This window comes from Argentina silus (genome assembly GCF_951799395.1).
Source record: "Argentina silus genome assembly, chromosome: 10".
NCBI lineage: Eukaryota > Metazoa > Chordata > Actinopteri > Argentiniformes > Argentinidae > Argentina > Argentina silus.
Window position 1 is genome coordinate 22,374,500 of NC_139664.1, and position 21,727 is coordinate 22,396,226.

Here is a 21,727-nt window from a genome sequence, read left to right on the forward strand (position 1 = left end):
ACAACTTTTAGCGTTCATCCTCTTGGATTGGCCTTCAGGAGGAACTGAAGCTAGAGTCATTGATCAGTATTTCAAGAGTTTGTTAGTGGATTTATTCATTGCCTTATGATTCTACTGCTTTTGTCTATTGCTATCCACATTGCTTTTTTCAAATCTAAGTTGTGCTTATGTCTTGAGGGTTTATATCATTGCTGTTATTCTTTTCTTTTTTCCACTCATTCTTCTGTAGATTTCAATTTGTTCCCCTCTGCTTTTATTTTGTTGAAATATTGTGTGATTTTGTCTGTCTGGATGTTTCTTTTTTCTTACTCCCTGTTGCTATTGTACCTTGATCATACTGTGGTCTTCTGTAAAAGAGACTCAGGTCTCAGTAAGATTCTCCCTGTATAAATAAAGGATAAATAATTTAAAACAAACAAACAAACCTTACAACAATACTCTACAGCATGTTTTTTTTTTTTATTGTACCTTGTCTTTAACATTTATTTTAAGAAAATGCTGATTATTGGATTATTTCTCATTGCGTCTATTACAAATATTAGGGTAAAGATGGCCGACTTTCCAGATGTATTGGAGCCCACAGTGTGTAATAGATTTGCTATTCAAATGAGAGACCCTACAGTACAAAGACATTGTGTAACTTGTTGAAGTAACTCGTTTTTGCATTTGAGTTAATTCTAGTGCCGTAGCAAAGGGGGTGAATAATTATGCAAACAGTGAATATTTCACATTGAAAATGGCTCAGTTGAGTTCAAATTCATTGCGTCAATCATGAGACTCTTACACTGCATGCATTGGTAGCTGTTAAATGCTACTCAAATAAATGGCACACCAAGTCACACAAGGATATACAGTATGTGTGCATAGATAACTTCCACATACTTAAATGTAACCAGCCTACGCATGTCCCACGTCTAGGAGGTGGGACCCGTCGTGGTGAGGAATATTAGACAATTAAAGTCGTCATAGCTTCTGTCTAAATGGCATCAACAAAACTAATGTACCTATAAGTGTGCTGTACACTGTATGTCCTTAAGTACCCAATAATGCCAAGGCAGGTTACCACAACAAGGGTGTGTATCCATGATCGGTAAGCATTTTTCCAGTGTGAGCTAATGATTATTTCTTATCCGTGGGTGAGGTGCCCAAACATTAGTCATTCTGGGTGTAATAGAAAACATTTCCCTTCAGGATATGAAACCCAAACACACATTCACACCTTCCATGATTGGTTTACAAGTATGATGAATCTAAATTAAGCTTAGTTTTTAAAATGAGCATAGTAAATTGCTGCTAACCAAAATGAAAATAATATAGGGCTTTATTTTGACAGCGTAAAAAACTCTTAGCAGAAATGCAGTGGTGGCGCTGGCGATTGAGCTAGGGGGTGCCTGTTTTCAAAGCCAGAATTGTTCAGTGAAACTCAGATAGAATTTTACCTGCTCATTGTCATGAACATGTCTCTTTTAATGCTACTCCACCAACCTGTGTGCAGACGAGACAGCGCTCCAGTGATGTGGTAATTTCACCTGTTACCGCTGACACAGATTGCCAATACACCTGCGTTTAGACTGCGTGTGTCCGTTTTGCGCTGGCTGAAAATACAGCCCAAAGACAGCCCATACAGCCCTAAATCAATGGGAACAACACATTACTGATATCTTCAATTGAGAGTACCAAACAACATACTATACATACATAGTTTTACCCTGTGATACATTACTAACCTATAACCTTATAAACACAATCTTTAACTATGACTGCCAATGGCAGGTAACAACATTAATTATATTTAGAAATATGTCACTTTGGATTCTGAGGACAAGTTAAGAACCTGAATACAACAAAAAAACAATCATGTCATTTTAAATCAGCATATTCATATTTATTTCTGATCAAGGTTGTTTCCAAATGGAGAATCACTGTGTTTGTATTGCCACCTTGTGGCTTTAAGATGTAAATGTAGAAGAAAAGTGGTAAGGAAGGCTCTGCAGTACAAATGCTTTTTGTTCATAATATTTCATGGAACAACATCTTTGAGATAAATAGAAGTCTGTTCTCACAGCTGAGAGAACAATGGATTTTATGTTTCAAGTGAGCACCTGCAGATGATAAAGCAAGCCCCAAGTAGGGATGTCCAGGTCTGTACCCTAGGACGCCAGGCTTTTGTTGTTGTTAACTTGTATTCCCCAAGGGCGCCAGGGTCTTGAGCCACAGCTCCAGGGCGTATTTGGTCCCGGTGCTGACCCGCTCCACATCCTGCCCACTAGCAGGGGCCCGGTTACAGAGAACAGACACAGGCAGAACCGAATCGCTCAGACTGCCTTCTGGAGAGACCTCCGATACACTGGAGAAAAAAGGGCAAAGGTGTAAAATCCCAAGTGATTAAAGGAAATAGATGCAATAATTAATGTTGGAGTAAATCAAACCAGCAAAATGATAGAAAGGGTACAACAACATGGATAAAAGTGATGGTCTCTAATTTTGATGCTACTTTGGTTTTTGAGTTTAATAAGTGGTTTGGGTAAAATGAAGACTTCATGGATGATGTACTTTGTAGTTGAAGGCAGATCCCCCAGGGTTATCCCAAAATCCTCTTCGCCGTCCACAGCGGATACAATGGCCTGAACCAGTGGGGCGTCCACCCACAGACATCCACTGACCTCTGCTGGCTCAGGACGTAGAGAGGCCTAGGAGACAGAGGATTTTAGAGGTGGTTTCCCAGACACAGATTAAGATAGGACTAAATTGCATATTCAAAACACACACAGACAGTGAGCAAAGTAAGTGAGACACACACACACAACCCTGAATTCTATAAAACAGCCGTGCCTTTATCCAGAGCATATTGCCATTGTGCACAACAGAAAAATTTGCCAGTGCCACAGAATGAGAGGAGAAAGCTACTTGCTGGAAAGAGAGACTGCTTGGAAAACTCACCTTAGGTACGACCAGCAACTTTTTTGAAGACCTTATATATTTTGAAAGATTTGCCACATCTTGCTTTTGTTGTTGTTTTTGTGTGTTTGTGTAAGCGCTGATTCCACATTGATTGCGCTCCTTAAGAGAAGGCTTCAGGCATGCAGCCATAACATGTTTGCCAATGCAGTCAGACTCAGTGTGCCTTTTTTAACATTTTTGCCATTACAAAAATAAAGGCTTTTAAACTTTTTTTTGTTAGAACAGACTCCGACAGATTTTTTTAAAGTTGGTTTTGTGCAATCCTATAACCCTGTCTCCAAATAGCACCTGACACACACACAGACCCACGCAGCGCTATCCTTTCTTTCTTCACTTTATTATCATCATTATTACTAGTGCTACTGCAAAATAAAATATGCTGACCGAAATAGAGAGAATGTTAAAAGGCGCAGCTAGTTGTCACAGCCACAGCAAAAAATGTAAAACCTGTCCAGCATACCCGAAAAAAAGGCCAACAGAAAATCAGGCGCACGCAAACACACACACACGCACGCACACCACGCACGCACGCACCTGAAGCTGCTGGTGTGTGAGGGAGGTATGCAGGAGCATGTACGTGACCACATGGTGCCTCTGTGGTGCCCCCCTGCTCAGCATGGGAGGATAAACCGACTGTAGGAGTTCAACAGACATGTAAGAAAACACAAGTCAACATTGTTTCCTTGCACAAGAGCTGTGATATACAGTGCCCTGTGTAAGTAATGGGACAGTGTATTTTGTTTCCTTCTTTTGGAAGGAATAAAAACTTTAAAAATATATATATATATATTTTAAGGTATTTGTGCACACATTGGTTTCACCATTTAGAAATTACAACACTTTTTATACATAGTCCACCTATTTCAGGGCACCAATAGTAATGGGACAAATTCATAGAATGTCCTAATTGAGCACTCATGTTTAGTATTTGGTCGATATTGTTTGATTTCAAATCCAAACCTTTGGAGTATAAAGCCAAAAGAAGAAAAAAGGCTTCAATGTCCTTTCAGTTACACAGGGCACTGCAATGGTTTTGTTGGATAGGATCTTTGTTAAAAAATATCTTTTGACTATCCCTCTAAGTCAAATTAGATGGTGCCAATCTATCAAATTCATATGGACTTAAGGGATTTTAACCAGCAACCCTCCATTTTGGGATGACCAATGCCTTTCAAGAATTCTTGAACAAACACACTGTGCCTTAAATGTCTTAGGGAAGGGAATAGTAATGTAGTAATATACTCTGATATACAGTATGTGATGATGATGATGCATAATTGTCCCCCACCTCCCAAAGCCCAAGCAGCTGAGGCGTTATGTCTCCTGGGTCCAGCTTCAGTCCTGTCTCCTCCCTTAGCTCCCTCAGTCCTGCATCCAACAGCTGCCAAACACAAAAGAACACACACACACACATTTTCATGACTACCATACCTTTTATTGATAGCTAACACCTCCAAGTCACATCTTGAGGGGCAATCGGCCCGTCCCTCACGGTCTATCCATTTGCACTACACCCTAGATTTACCCTCATAATAGTACATCGAAACTGACCTTATAGTTATGAATGGACTACCCATTTTAACCATAATGGCTATCAACATTTAAAGAAAGATAAAAGCAGTTATTTGCATGAACAATACGCGATTACATGTGAATAGAAGCGAGCTAATTGCGCACCCAGCCTCCGAATAAGAGACACCCTTCATCACACAAATCAGAGACCATACTGTTGCTGAGGCTCACCGGGTCGAAGGAGACCATACATGTGACATGTCTGTTGATGAACTGCGAGCATTAATTTGTCTCCTATATATCCGTGAGGTGAGGCGCAAGGTCCAAGGAATTGGAGAGCTTCTGACAACGGTCGCATGGGAATAAAATATATATATTAAAATATTTTACTTTTCCCACTGATCTACACAGACTACTGGACACTTTCAAAGAGAAAGACAAATTCTACACATTTTCTATATATTATTAAAAATGATAAACTGAGAAGACCGGTTTGCTAAGGTCTACACACCCTTTGCTGTGGCTCTCCTAAAATGAGCTCAAATACAAAAATGTCTTAAACAAGTTACTCAATAAGTTGAATTGTGTCTGAGTCATAGTTCATGTGACTTTGGAATGAATACCCTTGTCTTGGTAGGGTCCCTAATTTGAAAAGGAATCAATTGCACATTGTGTTGATTAGGTTGTCAACTAATCACATTTCTAAATGTTCTCTTGATCCTAACAAACTCCCCAGTCCCTGCCAGTGATTAGAGTAGCCATCACATGATGCAGCTACCACTATTCTTGGTGCGGAAATGGCAATGTGTGGGCTGGATTTGCATCAAACTTAAAAAAGCACATTTCTCTGATTATCATGACTACTCAACAGCAAGTTGTTCGTGGTCTTTGTCGTCTAAATACCCAGGAAATATAACATAATTCAAGCAAATAAGGAAATAATTTGAGCAAATAAGCTTCTCTGTTTTTCCTTTTTAATAAATTCTTGAAAGTCTTTTAAATGTTTTTTTCACTTTTATGTTGTTATGTTATGTTGTGTTTCACTGTAGATCAGCAGGAAACAATCCTAATTGGCTCTGGGCCAATAAAAGAAAAAATAGCCTGTTATTGGACCAAGAAGCATTATGTCTGAATGATGAATTCACTACAACTACAACGTCCATAGTGCTTTGCGCCTCCCAGGCAGCCACAGAGGCGCGTCTATGAGTCGCGAGAGTGGTAGCAAGTCTCCTTGACTTTTTTGGGGGGCATTACACCGTGGCAAAACAACGACCAAACAACCATTTTTGCACAATTCTAATGGAGAGGCTTACTGTGCCTCAATGACGCTATAATTGTGCACTGTGCAACCGATGGCCACAAGCTTTAGTCACTAAAGTTTAGTGCCTTTGACTCTAGACGACGAACATAATCACTTGATTTTAGAGGAAAGCATAATGTTTTTCAATATTCCAATATACAGTGACCTGCGTAAGTAATGAGACAGTGAAGCATTTTCTCTTCTTTTGCCTCTACACACCAAAAGTTTGGATTTTAAATCAAAGAAATACTGATGAGGTTAAAGTAGAGATTCTCAGCATTTATTGGATTGTATTTGTGTAACACTTTTTACGCATAGTCCCCCTAATTTAGGGCATCCAAAAGTAATGGGACAGATTCATAAAATGTCCAAATTAGGCAGTCATGTTTAGTAGTTGGTCGGCAATCCTTTGCATGCAATAACTGCCTGAAGTCTGCGACCCACTGACCCCACCAGGGTTGGTGTCTTCTGGTGATGCTCTGCCAGGACTGTACTGCAGCCACCTTCAGTTTTTTTAGGTCTTTTTCAAGAATTTTTCGATTTCTTTACGAAATCCACTGAGCAGTCCTCCACTGAGCTAGCATCAGCTAAGCAGTCGAAAGAGACTGAGGCGACTGACGTACCACCAGGGCCTGTGACAGAACGAGGCCTAGCGCAGCCACAGGGACAGCAGCAGAAGAGCCAGCTTCGTACTCCTCCTCCTCCTCAAACAGGTTTTGGCTATTTTATGGTATTTCAGCCTCATGGCTTCCTTGACTCTTTGGTCCTCATGTTGACAGACACTGATAGCAGACTCCAAAGGCTGACATTGACAGCTGTCTTATGCCTGCACAAATTATGTGATGGAACACACATGACTAACCTGTCAAGCCAATTTTCCAATACTTTTGGTGCCCTGAAATATCAGTGATAAGCCTATTATTTTGTGAGCACAGTGCAGCCCTACATCAACTCAACCAACCAACTAGACAGGAGTGTGCTGTGTTGTAGGCCTAATATTTGACGACGTTTTGTCAGCAGGATTTCTTCTCTGATCGTAAAATAGACTATGAAAAGTACAGAGTTTGGACAGGCAGAGATGGGGTTAGAGAGCTGGAAGTTCAGTGCCTGACAGGCCTACCCTCCACTTCAACTCCAGTGGATTTATTATACATATTTATCGCCTCTTTGGCACAGCATGGCAACAATGTTTAATTATTGATTTATCATATTTTGGACATTTTCATACTCAAAAACTCACATTTTTGGGAGTTGGCCTAGGAGCAAATTGTGTGGCCTAGGTCCGCAAGGTCCAAGAATGCCACTGTGCCTGCGCCCTTCTTAGATTTATTCTCGTCATTGCACATGGCATGTAAACCTTTTTTTGATTGATTCATGCTCGCATTTTAATAATGTGAAACGTGAACCTTACGGTGCCAGAAAGGAAAATTAATGACACAAACTGCACTCTTTGCGTTGTGAGTATGTTGTGTCCCTATAGCCTACTGCTGAACTGTGCGGAAGTCAACAGAGAAAAAATATAACAGTTAATTAATACACAATTTCAGATTTTCTGCCCGCCCCGCCGATTCAATGTTAGGAAACATAATTTTATCATGTGCTAATGAAGACATGATTTGTTCTAAATGTGTATTATCTTTATTCCGGGGGGGGGGGTCAAGACCAATCTAGCCTGCTATATTCTGCGAACAGAGCAGTTAATGCTTGATTTGTACAGGGCCTCAATGTCATACACAATGTACAAGAAACTCACAAATAATATAGCCTACAATAACTCACTAGATGCTAAAATACACCCTAACTGAACTGCACAAGATATATGAACATTGTTCATGTCATGTGTGCAACCCAGTGCACTTTTCAACATTTGCTCGATGTGAATCTTGTATGCACTGACTCTGCTCTCTCCAAGTAATATGCCCTTGATATGGCACTGATTTCATACTTCAACATTTCTTGTGTAAAAACATCTTTACCTTTTACTGGCTCAAGACCAACACGCCAAAATAGAAAGGTTCCAATCATGAAAACGAAAGATAATAACTGTAGACACTTTCACCCCCCTCTCGCAGTGTTAACTTTAATGCACCGGTAATTAAACCAGGCAGGATCAAGGAATGGAAAGTTAAAGTGGGTTTATACAGTAGGCTACACTAGTAAGGTGGAACTTCACTGAACAAATGTTGAGTGCTGCAAAACTGACACAATGCAAATATTTGGCTGCTAAATGTAGCCGACTCCCACCATAATATCATTGAATATTCTTAATTATTTTGCTTCCCCATCATCCCAGATACGGTGTGTGTAAAACTGTGCAGGATAGAAGATTTGTTTTTAAAAATTGTTTTTTCATCTATATTGACAACTGGTCACAGTTAGCCACGTTACTTGTAAGGCCTACTAGCAGATGTCTTGAATATCAAATAAAAATATTTGATCACGTTCAACAATCTATCTATATTATAATTAGTCTGTATATAATTAGGATTGCTTATGGATACCTCCTGGTAGTTGTTTTGCCGAGGTGAATTAATTGAAATAAAACATAATAGTTGACCTACTAGTGCCGTCACATTTCACCGGTGACATTGTCACACCGGCGACCACATTTCAAACTCTGGCTGACTGTATAGCCACATCTGGTGGGAGATGTGCACTGGGGGGAGATGTTGGCACTTTGAAGCAATATCCACCAGTTTCAAAAATGTACTTTATCCTCTATAAAGTCATTGCTGTCAGGACATAAAAACCCTTTATGATACATTTTAAGGGACAGTAAGTATGTTAGGTTATTTGTTTACATAATAATCATATTCATGAGTTTGTAATCAATCTTGATTATTTTTAAATAAGATTTGCAAGGAAGTGTTTCCTTTGTAAATGACAGTAATGTACAGTAGTTAGGATACATTTCCTATGGTTACTTGGTGATATATTTTGTTATATTAAACTTTGTGTACTTTATTTCTATGTTCTTTCCATTTAAAAAATATGAGAGCCTGAGTGGCCGGTTTCAGAATCACTCTGATGGTTACGCATACACAGGTGTGAGTAATCAAGAGCTGCCTACCTGTGTGTGTGTGTGTGTGTTACATTTTTTTTATATTTATGGCATTTAGCAGACGCCTTTATCCAAAGCGACTTACAACAAATACATTTGTTTAAGTAAGTAAATCATCTATCCATCAGTCATCATAAGAAAAAGTAATCTATGGTAGAAAAAGTAATCTATGGTGTGTGTGTGGTCAGTGTATAGATTTCATTGTCTTGAAAAGGTCTCAGATCGAAATGTCAATTCAATAAATTTGTTCAGAGGAAATGGTGTATGTTTTACTATTATGAATGGACTTTAAGCGTCACAAAAGGCTGTGCAAACGTTCGATGTCAGCTGGGGGACAAGCTGTCCTACATCTGATGAACCCAGTGAAAGCGTTGTGGGTATTTTGTGGTTTATATCATCTGATGTTTAGAGTACTCAAGGGTCAACAGCTGTGAAGGTCTTAACATGTACAACCTGTAGACCCACCGTCTCATCCAGTAGACCTACCCTCTCATCCAGTAGACCTACCCTCTCATCCAGTAGACCTACCCTCTCATCCAGTTCCACATGGCCACCTGTAAAAACAATAACACCATTCAACATTAGTTCTACAGATCCAATACACTGATTAAGTGATAACAATGAAAATATCAACAAGCAGTCTGGAGACAAACGAAAAAAAGCTTGCATTGGAATTTCTATAGGAAACTAGAAATAAAGCAATTTTGGCTAGTTGTTTTAGCATGATAAGATTTTAACCCTTTAATGCCTGATTTAATGCCTGTTGCATATAGGCAACAATATCTTTATTGTATATCATATCCAAGTAAAATGTCTGTATGTGATCAATTCACAAAAGGAAAGTACTGTCTTGGACAATACATCATAATAAACACTCTGAAAGAGTCTCGTACATAGTCAAAAGGGTGAGTAAGATGTCAGTCAATTTTATAAGAAAAAAATATATTTTTTGCGAAGGTATAGTCACTTAAAAATGTAAATGTTGCGTATACACAACATCAGGCGTTAAGGACTGTAATCACACTTTCATGGTTTGCATACAGTAGGTAGGGGTTTCATATGTTCAAGCCGACGCTTCAGCAGGGTACTTCGCATTTGAACCAACTCAAGCTACAGTACAGTACTCTTGCAATGTAAACATATCCATCATGCTCCATGATGCCTCCTGGTGGTTGTTTTGCGAGGTGGATGACCTGAAAAAAACCTCACGGGTGACATCGCGGGACTCCCCTGAATTTCTAAATTCCTACATACTGTAGGCTTTCATATAAAATAATATTTTTATGGCTCAAAAGCTGAATGAAAACATACACACGAGTGTTTACTGCCTATATTTGTATTAAAAAAAAAACCTTGCTTGCGCCGCTCCAAAAAAACAGAAAGTTATCTTCCATTTTCTTCAATGTTGCAAACTAGCATAGGCAAAAACTCTCTGCAATAGTCCTACCCATTTGGAAAAGATGACACACATGACAAGCAACCATTCTACGGGCATGTGGGGGAGGGTTCTTTGATTTGAACATCCAATGAAATTGCGAGCACATTCTCCCATTGCTCCGTCCAGTTCAATCCATGCCAGAACAGCTAATCAAAAATTCCCCAGACCTCCAAAAGAGGCGTGAGAACAACGCGATTTGGAGGTATGGCCATGCGAGACTAGCTTCCTACTAAATACCCATTTGGAAACATTGTGATTTTAAATGCAGTCTAGATGAAGGTGCTGGCAGTAGATGTGTGAATATACCTGGTGGGACCCACACATTGGGGAAAATCCGGAGACTGGACGCCCGTCGAGTCAACAATATCTTCTGATTGGCCGACTGCAGAAGAATAGCAACACCCACATCCACCCCACGGCTCTGGACGTCCAACGGGATTGCAGCTGCCTCTGTGATGGATAGGTACTTGAAGGGGCAGAAGGATGCTCTCTGAGAAAAATAGAAAATGATAGAAAATGTTGACTTCATTTGTATCTAACACAAGTGAACCTCTCCTAATTGCCCACGGCAAAGTTCATACTGTAAGGGGTCATTTAACACAAGCAACGTTACATTTCCACAGGCCACACAACTACAACTGTGTGTGTGATTTTATTGAACACATCCACAATTGAGGGCAGTTCTGTGTAAAAGGAACCATGATATGAAATTCACAAGAGCATTTCCCCAATGTGTGGGTCCCACCAGGTATGACTCTCACAAAAAGGAGAGACCACATTACCCCAGGACTCGTACACTACACTGGCTACCTATGTGTTTTAGTATAGATTTTAAGGTTCTTCTTCTGATTTTCAAAACGGTAAAAAGTTTAGCGCCAAGATACTTGGGTGACTGCATTCAGGAATATGTGCCTTATAGAACCCTTACATCCTCCCCTGCTCCTCTCTTAGTGATTCCAAAAGCAAACCGTAAGAGAAGTGGTGAGGCGACTTTTAGCTGCTATGCCCCTAAGCTTTGGAACGCCCTACCAGGCAATATCAGAAAATGGCAGAAACTCTTAACACTTTTAAGAAACTTCTAAAAACACACTTGCCTTCAGTTAGTTTGCTCTGCCTTCTATTTATTTTTCTTATTTTTTACTGAGTGCTTTTATGGCTCCATCTCTTCTTCTTCTTGGAGTGAGGCCAGACGAGTTAGCTTACCCCAACTCGGATTTCTGCTCCTGTCCACTGATGGGAACTCTTGCAAGTACACCCCTCCCCCCCCCACATAGTCTCAGACAGGGGTCTCCCTCCCCCTGTACCCACCCTGACTCACACCCGACCCTAACAGGTTTCGTAGCTGGACAGCGTTGGTGTCTGCATAGTCCCCCGCTCCTAGGAGGGTGTTGACTGAGTTGCTGTCTGCTGCTGTCTGCTGTGACGTCACATCAAATCGGGATGTCACACACTCATCATGACAATTTGTATTTTGTACTTTCTGCCTGCCAAAACTCGACATCTATTGCATGCCTGACCGTCATGGTAGGGGGATCTCTCTCTGAGTAGCCCCTCCCAAGGTTTCTTTCATTTTTTATTTCCTGTAAGGTTTTGTGTGGTTTTGTGAGTTTTTTCTTGACCTTGTCCTCTGCGAGGGTCTAAGGTTGGGGGGTGTCGTGTTCCATCATTTATTGTCTTTCATATTTGGGCATTATGAAACCCTTTTAGACTGTAACAGTGACAGAATATGAATCGAATAGAATGGAATTGAATTTTATTATCTATTACCATTATTTGTACTATCCTAGTATATATTATTGTTTTTATCTTTCTATTTCACTATTGTATTGCTTTGCTTGGGTTTTACTTGAATAATGCTTCAGTTATCTATTACCATTGTTTGTATCTTTTTAAGATATAGGCTACTCCTGTTTATTTATTGTTTTCCTATTTTTCTTCCATTGTATTATTGTTTCTTTTTACTTGATTTTTGTGTACAGCACTTTGAGCTGCAGTCTCTGTACAAAAATGTGCTCTATAAATAAATGTATTATTATTATTATATCAAATTGGGTGCCAAATGAAAGCTAAGAGTCTATATTTTTGTTGAAATGAAGTGAGAAATACATTTTTCAACCATCTTCCATTATAAGAAGAGGGATAAGCAAAGGTTGTGACTTCTGGTCAAACATGAAAAAGCATCTATCGAAAAGTATCTATGAAAAACATCTACCAGAAAAGTCTGGAAAAGTGTTTAGAAAACATAAAACCTTATTAATTCACTAACTGCCAAAGAATTCCAGAACAGTCACCATCTACTGTAGAGTGCCAAGTGCATTATGCGGTATTTACCTAGCAACAATATTTTGATTGGCTACATAATTTATGCATTTCCACCCTTGGCACTCTAGAATGTTGACAATTTGGGCGACTTTATTCACCCTTGGCACTCAATGAGTTAATGTTCAAGCACAGACCCTGTTTAACTAATATTAACACTTATATTTTGTTTTTAGAATTTGGCTTCTTTAAGTTTAAGAGTTATTGCCCAATCTCAGGACATTCTGTTACCAAAATTCCTGTTCCCACATAAGTGTAAGATATTTTTAAATGTCTCTGCCTCATGAGGAGCGAGGATAATGAAAGTTAACAAAAGTAGGAAATATAGGTAGACCTACCAAATACTTGTAGTGTTTTTACTGATATCAATTTAATTTATGAATAAATAAGTGAATAAAACTGGTCATTCTGTTACCAAATCGGTAACAGAATGACCAAATCAAATCAGTAGCGGAATTGGCTACATTCACTTATTGTACAGGTTGAACAGAACCTAAAAGGGATCTTCTGCTGTCCCTGTTGGAGAACACTTTAAGGAACCCTTTTGGGTTCCATGTAGAACGCTTTTCACAGAGGGTTCGACTTGGAACTAGGGATGCAACGATATGACTTTTTCATTGCCGATACCAATTCAGAGCTCTGAACTTTTAGTATTGGCCAATACTGAGTACCGATCTGATGAAATGCTTTTTTTAATTTATTTTTTTTTAAATGTGAATTGCTACTGCCACCCCTCGAAACACTCACCTTGCAAATTTTGCAACAAGCAGTTTTACTGGTGTCTGTCTCAAGTGTGAAGTAATTCCACAATAGCATAGTTATTAGTGATTGTTGTCACCGCACTTATGTGTCATCTCAGCTGTGCAGCCGTTGCCAAGTTTTTACGACAGTTTGCATCATGGCATCGGATCGGTAAATAGAATTCCTTATCTCCGATTCCCAATCCAGCATTTTAGGCCAATACCGGTCAGAGCGGTGCATCTCTACATGGAACTTAAAACCACTGCATCAACATCCTCATCTCATGCTCCAATAAATGGAGACTTCATTGTTGTTGAATGGAGTAGGGAAAAAAAAAAAAAAAAGGGGGACATCAAGGATTTTATCTTCATCATTAGCGCATTGAGCTATAGAGTGCACTGACAGGGACACCACACCATATTGTACATAAGACAGATTCTTAGGATTCTTCCCACACTGCTTGCAGACAATAAAGAACATTTTTATTTTGCACAGGCTATGTCTGAGGCAAAACAGGAGTACATTATGTGTCTCTGTGTGTGTCTACACAGGAAATAAGCCTACTTTTTGCCAAAAGTGTAGGCTACTTTCTTTTGGTAAAATTAAGGAAAAGACACTGAAAACCACAAATGTCACTGATTTTAATTTCATCAAAAGAGTTTCAAAGGCAAATGTTTGTTGTGTTTTGTGAGTTTTATCAATTTCTCTTTTTAATGTCATATATACAATGTCCTGCATCAGTAATCAGACAGTGAAAAAAGTGTTTCTTCTTTTGGCACTACACTCTAAAAATTTGGATATTAAATCAAAGAATCAAACAACTATGAGGTTAAAGTAGAGATTCTCAGCTTTAATTTGATGGTATTTGTGTGAATTTTGAACCTATTTCAGGGTATCCAAAAGTAATGGGACAGATTTATCAAATGTCCAAATTAAGCATTCATGTTTAGTATTTGGTCGACAATCCTTTGTATGCAATAACTGCCTAAAGTCTGCAACCTATTGACCCCACTGGACACTGGTTATCTTCTGCGGTGATGCTCTGCCAGGCCTGTACTATGGCCATCTTCAGTTGTTGTTTGTTTTGAGGTCTTTTTGCCTAAAACTTATCATCAGGAAGTGAAATGCATGTTCAATTGGAATTAAATTTGAAGATTGACTTGGCCAGTCAAGAACTTTCCACTTGTTGGCCCTAGAATCTCCCTAGTTATGTTTTGGGTCATTATCTTACTGTATGATGAAGTGCCATCGAATGAATTTGGAGGCATTTACACTCGAGCAGACAAGATGTAACCTCTGTACACTTCAGAACATATTCTGCTGCTGCCATCAACAGTTACATCATCAATTAAGACAAGTTAGCAAGTTCTAGTGGCAGCTACAAATGCCCAAACCCCTACACCCCCTTTACAGATGAGGTGGTGTGGTGTAAATCATGGGCATATCCTTTTTTCTCCAAACTTTCCACTTGCAATCACTCTGTTAGATAATATTCATCCCCTCTGTCCACAAGGCCTTTTTTCCAGACCTTTTTAGTTATCAGATCCGTGGCACAGTTGTTTGGGGTTTTTATGAGAAGTTCTTCTGTTCTTAAAGTAAATGTGCTTTAAACTTTGCTATCAAGAGTTTTTGTTTGGCATATGTTTGAAAGTGAAAAATGGAGTCCCACCATCATACTGGCAATGTAGAATTGCCACGTACTAATTGTTTGCAAGTAATTTATTCCACTTATAAATACAATTGAATGTATTTCATTGGGACGTTACCTTGAGGGGTATTCCTTTCCCCTTCTCAGGGTCACACAGGATAAAGCGATTGCTCTCCAGGGAACAGTTGACTTCCACCTCATCCTCAAGGCTACCAGTAAAGTGTCCTGTTATGCTCTGTCAGAAGATGAATAGTTATGACAGAATAGAATGACATCAGCAGACAGATTAGTATTGTGTAATTAATCTTATACAACTGCAACTCAAAGAGTACAAAGTACAAAGAGAGCAAGCTCCTTACCACTTGTCTGTTCTGTTGTCCACAACACTACCCATCCTAGTGCTGTGCACATGCTTAAATTGAAATGATTGAATTGAAAAATATTTTTGCACCATTCATTATATGTATCCTATGCAGTGCAGATAGGGCACTTTGAGCTGTATGGCGTAAGTAAAGTGCCAGCAACATTTGCTAAGACATCGCTTTAGACTCAAACTCACCTGATTTGCATTCTAGAAATGGTAGAGTGGTACCAGAGATAAATTAAAATTATTTAAAATTATTTCTGTACAGTCCAGTTTATACAAATATAATGTAATGTATATGTAATTGCATAAACATTTATTTTTCAAAATTGTATATACTTTCTGTTGGGTAATTATCAAGAGGTTCACGTTATTTCAGCAACAAATAAGAGAAAATATTGTGATCCCATCACTTTCCATTCATCTCTTACCTCGCGCTTTTATTTTGAAGCCGCGAAAACCGCGAGAAGCGAAACCGGAAGTTTTAATGGACCTAGATGGCGCTTATTGGAGTTCAGAGAACACACCTGCACATAACTGGGGGGTGTTCAAATCAGAATGCGCCACTCAATTACTTAATTTCAAGTTATTTCGGGTCACTACTAGTGTCTGTTGGTAAATGTAGATGGGGCTACTGGACTCATTCTTTTCAAAGAAAGCTAAACTAGGCCTACTACTAGCTGTCCAAACCTCAATGTTATACACACAGCAGAGTAACAACAACACAATGCACAACTCACTTGTACGAAACGGGCACATTGAGGGGGGGCATTATCCTTCGACAGATGAACCAGTATTTTCCTGACCTTTTCCATTATAGTCAATCACTCTCACTGATGGACATACAACTTGATACACCTATAAGGCACAAATTGAGAATTGTCTAATACGCAGCATGTCAGATATGCACAGACAGTAGACTACTCCAGCCATCCGGCGATCTTCACAGCGAATCCCAGGAGCAAGAAAATAGCTATGCGTGAACGTCAGCTGACATTATGAAACTTCGGTTCAGACTTCAGCAATTGCCATCCCACGGCAAGTTGTCACTAGCTAGCTAGCAATGTCCAAGAACAGAATGGCAAGCTTAGCCCAGTCAGCTAGCTGGACAAGCACCATGGCATGATTCCTGATTCGAGCTGTATATTCCAGGCAGTCCTGGTTGTAAGAACTGGAAAATATTCTGCAACGAAAACAAATGATACCTAGCAGTGGCTAGTACAAGTGAAGTGACAGGCTGCAGCAGAGGGTAAACTGTCGGTCTGAACAGTCATTGGATAAAAACGTTCATGTGGTTCCATAACGTAGCACCGCCCTTTTTGGTGTATTCGCACTAAATACAAAACCTACCGCAATTAAAGGCCACAATAAATGAGATGACAGTACATATCAATGTATTGCTCAAAATCCCACCAAAGACACTGTCATAGAATTCTGAGAATATCTGTAGATTATAGCAACAACATCACAATCACAACATCAATAATGTCATGATATAGAGTTACTCAACAGGCACTACACACACGTTATGCCATGATAAATGCTTAATTAATGCAATGGATAAGCAAAACAAACCAGCAAGAAGACACAAGAGCAACACATTATGAGATCATCTGAAAAGCTTGTCATGTCAGTTATCCTGACCACAGTCACATACTGTAGGTTAAATTGGCTGCAGTTCTTATGAATATGTATACCCAAGATTGACAAATGCTTTCATCCAAAAACACAGTTTAAGAAGCAACCTAGTCTACCTAGTCCAGCAACCTAGTCAACCTAGTCTCTGTGTTAAATTGGGATTTTGTAGGTGATTAAACTTTCACAAAAATGACTTGCCTTTTCTAAAAAAACAACTAAATTGTGATTGTATACTCTTACCTTATCTAAGGTGGTAGAGGTGGTAGAAGTTTGTTCCCTTCCAACGTAACCTCTAACTGTGTGACGTTTGATGAGGATGTGTGGGTTTGAGAACAATCTGCTATTATGACATCACATCCATCAGGCACATTCATCCAAAGAAATGTGCCTAGACTACAATAACATCATCCATTCAAAAAGCCATAGTAGTACAATGGATATGCTAATATTAATTCCCGTAACATTTTAAGTGTCACGGTCTAGGTAGGACATGACAAGAGTATTAGACTTTGAACTGGAGATAATAGTCACCATTTCATTTAGTCAGGCCTCACAGTTGGTTTCACTGAAGTCTAAGGGGAGTCATGCTCCTGCTGGGGGACCTGGGAGACAGAGAGACATGTTTTGGCTTTGGTCAATTTCAGTAAATGATGTAGGATGATGTAAGAAGAAATCTTGATTAATCATGATAGATATCTTGTTATAGAGATTAATGTCTTTGTATTGTACATAGAGACGGACAGAAATATGCTCTATGTCTGTTTATAAACACACAAAATACTTTGGTGAAAATGACTTGGTGAATGTCTGCACTAAACTCAGATATCCAGAGCTATTCAAAAGAATGTATTTGAATTGAGATTGGTGACCTGTCCTGCACTTCTTGTCAAGAGACACAAAGACACTACAAGCATGTTTTCTTGCCTTTTAACATTCTTGATGAGTTTATCAGTCACATTGTCAGGAAGTAAGGTGAAAGGTGTGGTGTGAGGATGTCTTCTTATCCCTAAGCCATAAGTAATCATATTTGAAAAAATCCTTGAATGTTCCTTGAATTTTCACTATGTCAATTACGGGTGTATGCGATGTACAAGACAAATCAATTTTATTTCATTTGATTTGATTTATGCATAAAGATGAGAAAACATTTACTATGTCCTTTTGTTCACTTTTAACTAAAATAGCATTTGTTTCTCCTGTGCTATATTCAACTGAACTAACAGAAGTGAGTATCCACAATTAACAACAATTTACATTCATTTCTTTTTCACAGTTTAAAGTCTTTTAAGTGGCTTGGACACTTGGTAAGCCTCTGTGAATGATGGACATTAGGAGGAGTGTCCCTTCGTGGTTGTGGAGAAGCCACCAGTTTCTTTTGAGCAGGGTTCAGAGTATCTCAAGGTGAACAGGTTCCTCTAGCCTCAGTCTCAGTCTGTGGTATGTGCACCACTGAAGTACTTGGATAGCTGGAGCTGGGCATCAACAAAATGGCAGAGTGGTCTGATCTGATGATCCCAAAGGGAGGGCACGAAACAGCTTTGTACCCATTCTTAAACTGAGTATAACAGTGGTCCAAAGTTCTATCTCCACTGGTGGCACATGTAATGTGTTGGCGGAAGTTAGGCATAACTTTTTTAAGGTTAGCCCTGTTGAAATCACCTGTTACTACCATCGCTGCCTCAAGGTGGTTGCTCTGATGCCGGCACAGCGTATCATGTAGGGTCAATAGCGCTGCCTCGGTGTTGGCCTGTGGTGGAATGTAGACGGCTGTGATGGTAATTGAGCTGAACTCCCAGGGAAGGTAGAATGGGCGGCATGAGATGGTCAGATGCTCCAGGTCCGCCGAGCAGGTCTGAGAAAGCGTTGTTACATTGATAGGGTTACACCAGTTGTTGTTGGTCATGAAACAAACTCCACCACCCCTGGATTTTCCGGACTCCTCCATTCTATCCACCCGGAAAACAGAGAAGGACTCGGAAGGGCAGATGACTCGGTCCGGTACCAACGAGGTAAGCCATGTCTCTGTTAGACAAAGGATGTTACAGTCTCTTACATCTCGCTGGAAAGTAATCCACGCCTTGAGATCATCCATCTTGTTCTCCAGAGACTAGACATTAGCAAGAAGTATGCTAGGCAGAGGTGGACGGTGGGCCTGAGCTCTCAGGGGCGCTTGGGAATGAGAAGGGGCCGGATGAGACCCGCCGGGGCCAGACGGGGGCTCTTGCTGCACGCGCACACCGCACACACTGCCATGAAGGCGCGCGTATCCCCCTCTGCCGTGAGCCACCAGAACCTCCTCCGGATGAATTCCAAGGTCCTGGCGGCCCCTGGGTGACCCGTGAGGGAGGATGTGTGCGCCCAGAGGAGCAGCCGTGCGCGCGCAGCCTTGGGGACGTAGAGTCTCCCCGGCGGACCCCCCCCAGGGTCGGGCTCCCGCCCCAGGGCCGTCTTGACCACCCGCTCTATGTCCCAGGACATAGGGGCGAGGATGAGAGCCTCCGGAATGATGGGGTCGGGGGTCTCCACCAGGTCCACCGGGTCAAACTGACGGGAGAGGGTGTCAGGTTTGGTGTTCTTCGCCCCTGGACGATAGGAGATGGTGAAGGTGAACCTGGTGAAGAACAGTGCTCACCTCGCCTGACGGGAGTTCAACCGCTTGGTCCCCCGGATGTACTCCAGATTCTTATGGTCCGTCCACACTTCAAACGGCTGGACGGCGCCCTCCAGCCAGTGCCTCCACTCCTCCATCACCAGCTTAACCGCCAGCAGCTCACGGTTGCCCACGTCGTAGTTCCGCTCTGCTGGGGACAGCCGACGGGAGAAGAAAGCACAGGGGTGGACCTTCCCATCCTTAAGGCACTGCTGGGAGAGCACCGCCCCCACTGCAATGTCGGAGGCATCCACCTCCACCACGAAGGGCCGGGCAGGATCAGGATGCCCAAGGACCGGGGCAGAGGTGAAGCGACCGCTTGAGTGTGGCAAAGGCGTTCTCCGCTTCAGGGGACCAAGCGAATTGAGGGCAGTTGGACTGGGTGAGGATGGTCAAGGGAGCGGCCAGGGCACTAAACCCCCGGATGAACCGCCTATAAAAATTGGCGAAACCCAGGAAATGTTTTAGCTGTTTCAGGGAGGACGGCTGGGGCCAGTCCAACACTGCCTTGACCTTGGCAGGGTCCATATGCAACTCCCCCCTGGAAACGATAAATCCCAGGAAGGAGACGGTCTCCTGGTGAAAAATGCACTTCTCTGCCTTCACATAAAGCTGGTGGCGGAGAAGGTGTTGTAGAACCTGGCGAATATGCAGCCTATGTTGGGCCAAGTCCTTAGAAAAAATAAGGATGTCGTCCAGGTAGACGAACACGGACAGATCCAGGAGGTCCCGAAGGACTCTTGGCTCGTGACTTACTAAAGACCTCTGCCAGGTCCCAATACTCCGGGGGAACACCGGTCAGGTCGGGCACAGGGGAGGTAGGTGGCAGTGGGCGGGGAATGGGAGTAAGGGGATTGGATGGACATGTGTGGACGGTCGAACCTACCCTCAGAACAACCTGCCCGGTGGCCCAGTTAATCCGGGGGTTGCTGGAAGCCAGCCAGGGGTGACCCAGGACGAGGGGGCAGTCAGGAGCCTCAATGATGAAAAAATGAGCCTCCTCCCAAGGAGCCCCCTCGAGCTGGAGGCGCTAGTGGATAGTGGGGATAGTGCGCTGTGTAATCAGGCCAGCTCCCAGGGGCCGACCGTCCAGAGCCTGGACCGGAATGGACTCCGCTAGCTGGATGAGCGGGACTCCCCATCCAGCCGCCAGGCTCATGTCCATCAGGTTCCCTGCTGCTCCAGAGTCTACCAGGGCGAGGACCCTCTCTGGGTTGGAGCCCCACTGCACTGCGACCTGGAGAAAGGTCCGGGAATCTCCAGGAATGGAGGGTGGATCCCGTCCCGCCAGCACCCACCCAGATACTAGCGGGACCCTCCGTTTCCCGATTTCTCCGGGCAGGCAGCACAGCGGTGACCCGACCGGCCGCAGTACAGGCAGCGCCCCTCGCTCAGGCAGCGCTGTCTCTCTGCCTTTGAGAGGTGCGCTGCCCCCAACTGCATGGGCTCCTCCTGAGGGACCTCACGTGCCGCGTGTCAACCGTCGCTCCCTTGATCTCTCCCGGTGACGGTTGTCCACGCGTATAGCGAGGTCGATGAGATCGTCCAATTGCTCAGGGAGCTCTCGGAAGGCGAGATCGTCCTTCATCACCTCCGAGAGACCCTGGGCGAAGAGGACAACCAGCACGCTCTCTTCCCAACCTGCCTCCCTCACCAGGGTCCTGAACTCCACAGCGTAGTCCGCCACGGAGCGCTCACCCTGCCGACAGGCCGTGAGACGACGGCCGGCCTCATGCCCCGACGTCACCCGGGAGGTGTTGAATACCTTGCGTATCTCCCGGGTGAACAGAGTGACGTCAGAGCATGCCGGCATCTGACGCTCCCACTCGGCCGTAGCCCAAGATAGAGCCCGGCCCGTCAGCAGGGTGATGATGTATGCCACCCTGGAGCGCTCCGTGGGAAAGGATGAGGGCTGCAGGCTGAACACCAGGGAACATTGGGTGAGAAACTCTCTGCAGCCCTCTGGACGTCCGTCGTAGCGTTCAGGCGTTGGTAGGCGCGGCTCCCGTGCTGAGGTCTGGGGAGCTGGAGCAGGTGGTGTCGGTGCAGGTACCGCGGCGGCCTCCCGAGCCTCCGACATGGAACGAACCATGAT

The 21,727-nt window shown here is 42.3% G+C and overlaps 1 protein-coding gene across 3 annotated transcripts; it reads right to left on the bottom strand.

The window, feature by feature from the left end:
- Window positions 1-528: 528 nt before the first annotated feature.
- nudt17 (nudix (nucleoside diphosphate linked moiety X)-type motif 17) lies at window positions 529-16,582 on the bottom strand. 3 transcript variants are annotated; one of them, XM_083678485.1, is made up of 8 exons: window positions 16,085-16,582; window positions 15,099-15,215; window positions 10,579-10,762; window positions 9,342-9,388; window positions 4,250-4,342; window positions 3,496-3,594; window positions 2,554-2,690; window positions 529-2,347 (listed from the first exon to the last, which is right to left on the bottom strand). In XM_083678485.1, the coding sequence occupies exons 1-8, from the start codon at window positions 16,157-16,159 to the stop codon at window positions 2,176-2,178; spliced, it is 924 nt and encodes a 307-aa protein (XP_083534611.1). In that variant the 5' UTR covers window positions 16,160-16,582; the 3' UTR covers window positions 529-2,175. The 3 variants fall into 3 exon arrangements, with proteins under 3 accessions (XP_083534611.1, XP_083534610.1, XP_083534612.1); XM_083678484.1 differs by having other exon boundaries at window positions 9,321-9,388; XM_083678486.1 differs by having other exon boundaries at window positions 532-2,347; window positions 9,363-9,388; window positions 16,085-16,580.
- Between the last annotated feature and the right edge of the window lie 5,145 nt (window positions 16,583-21,727).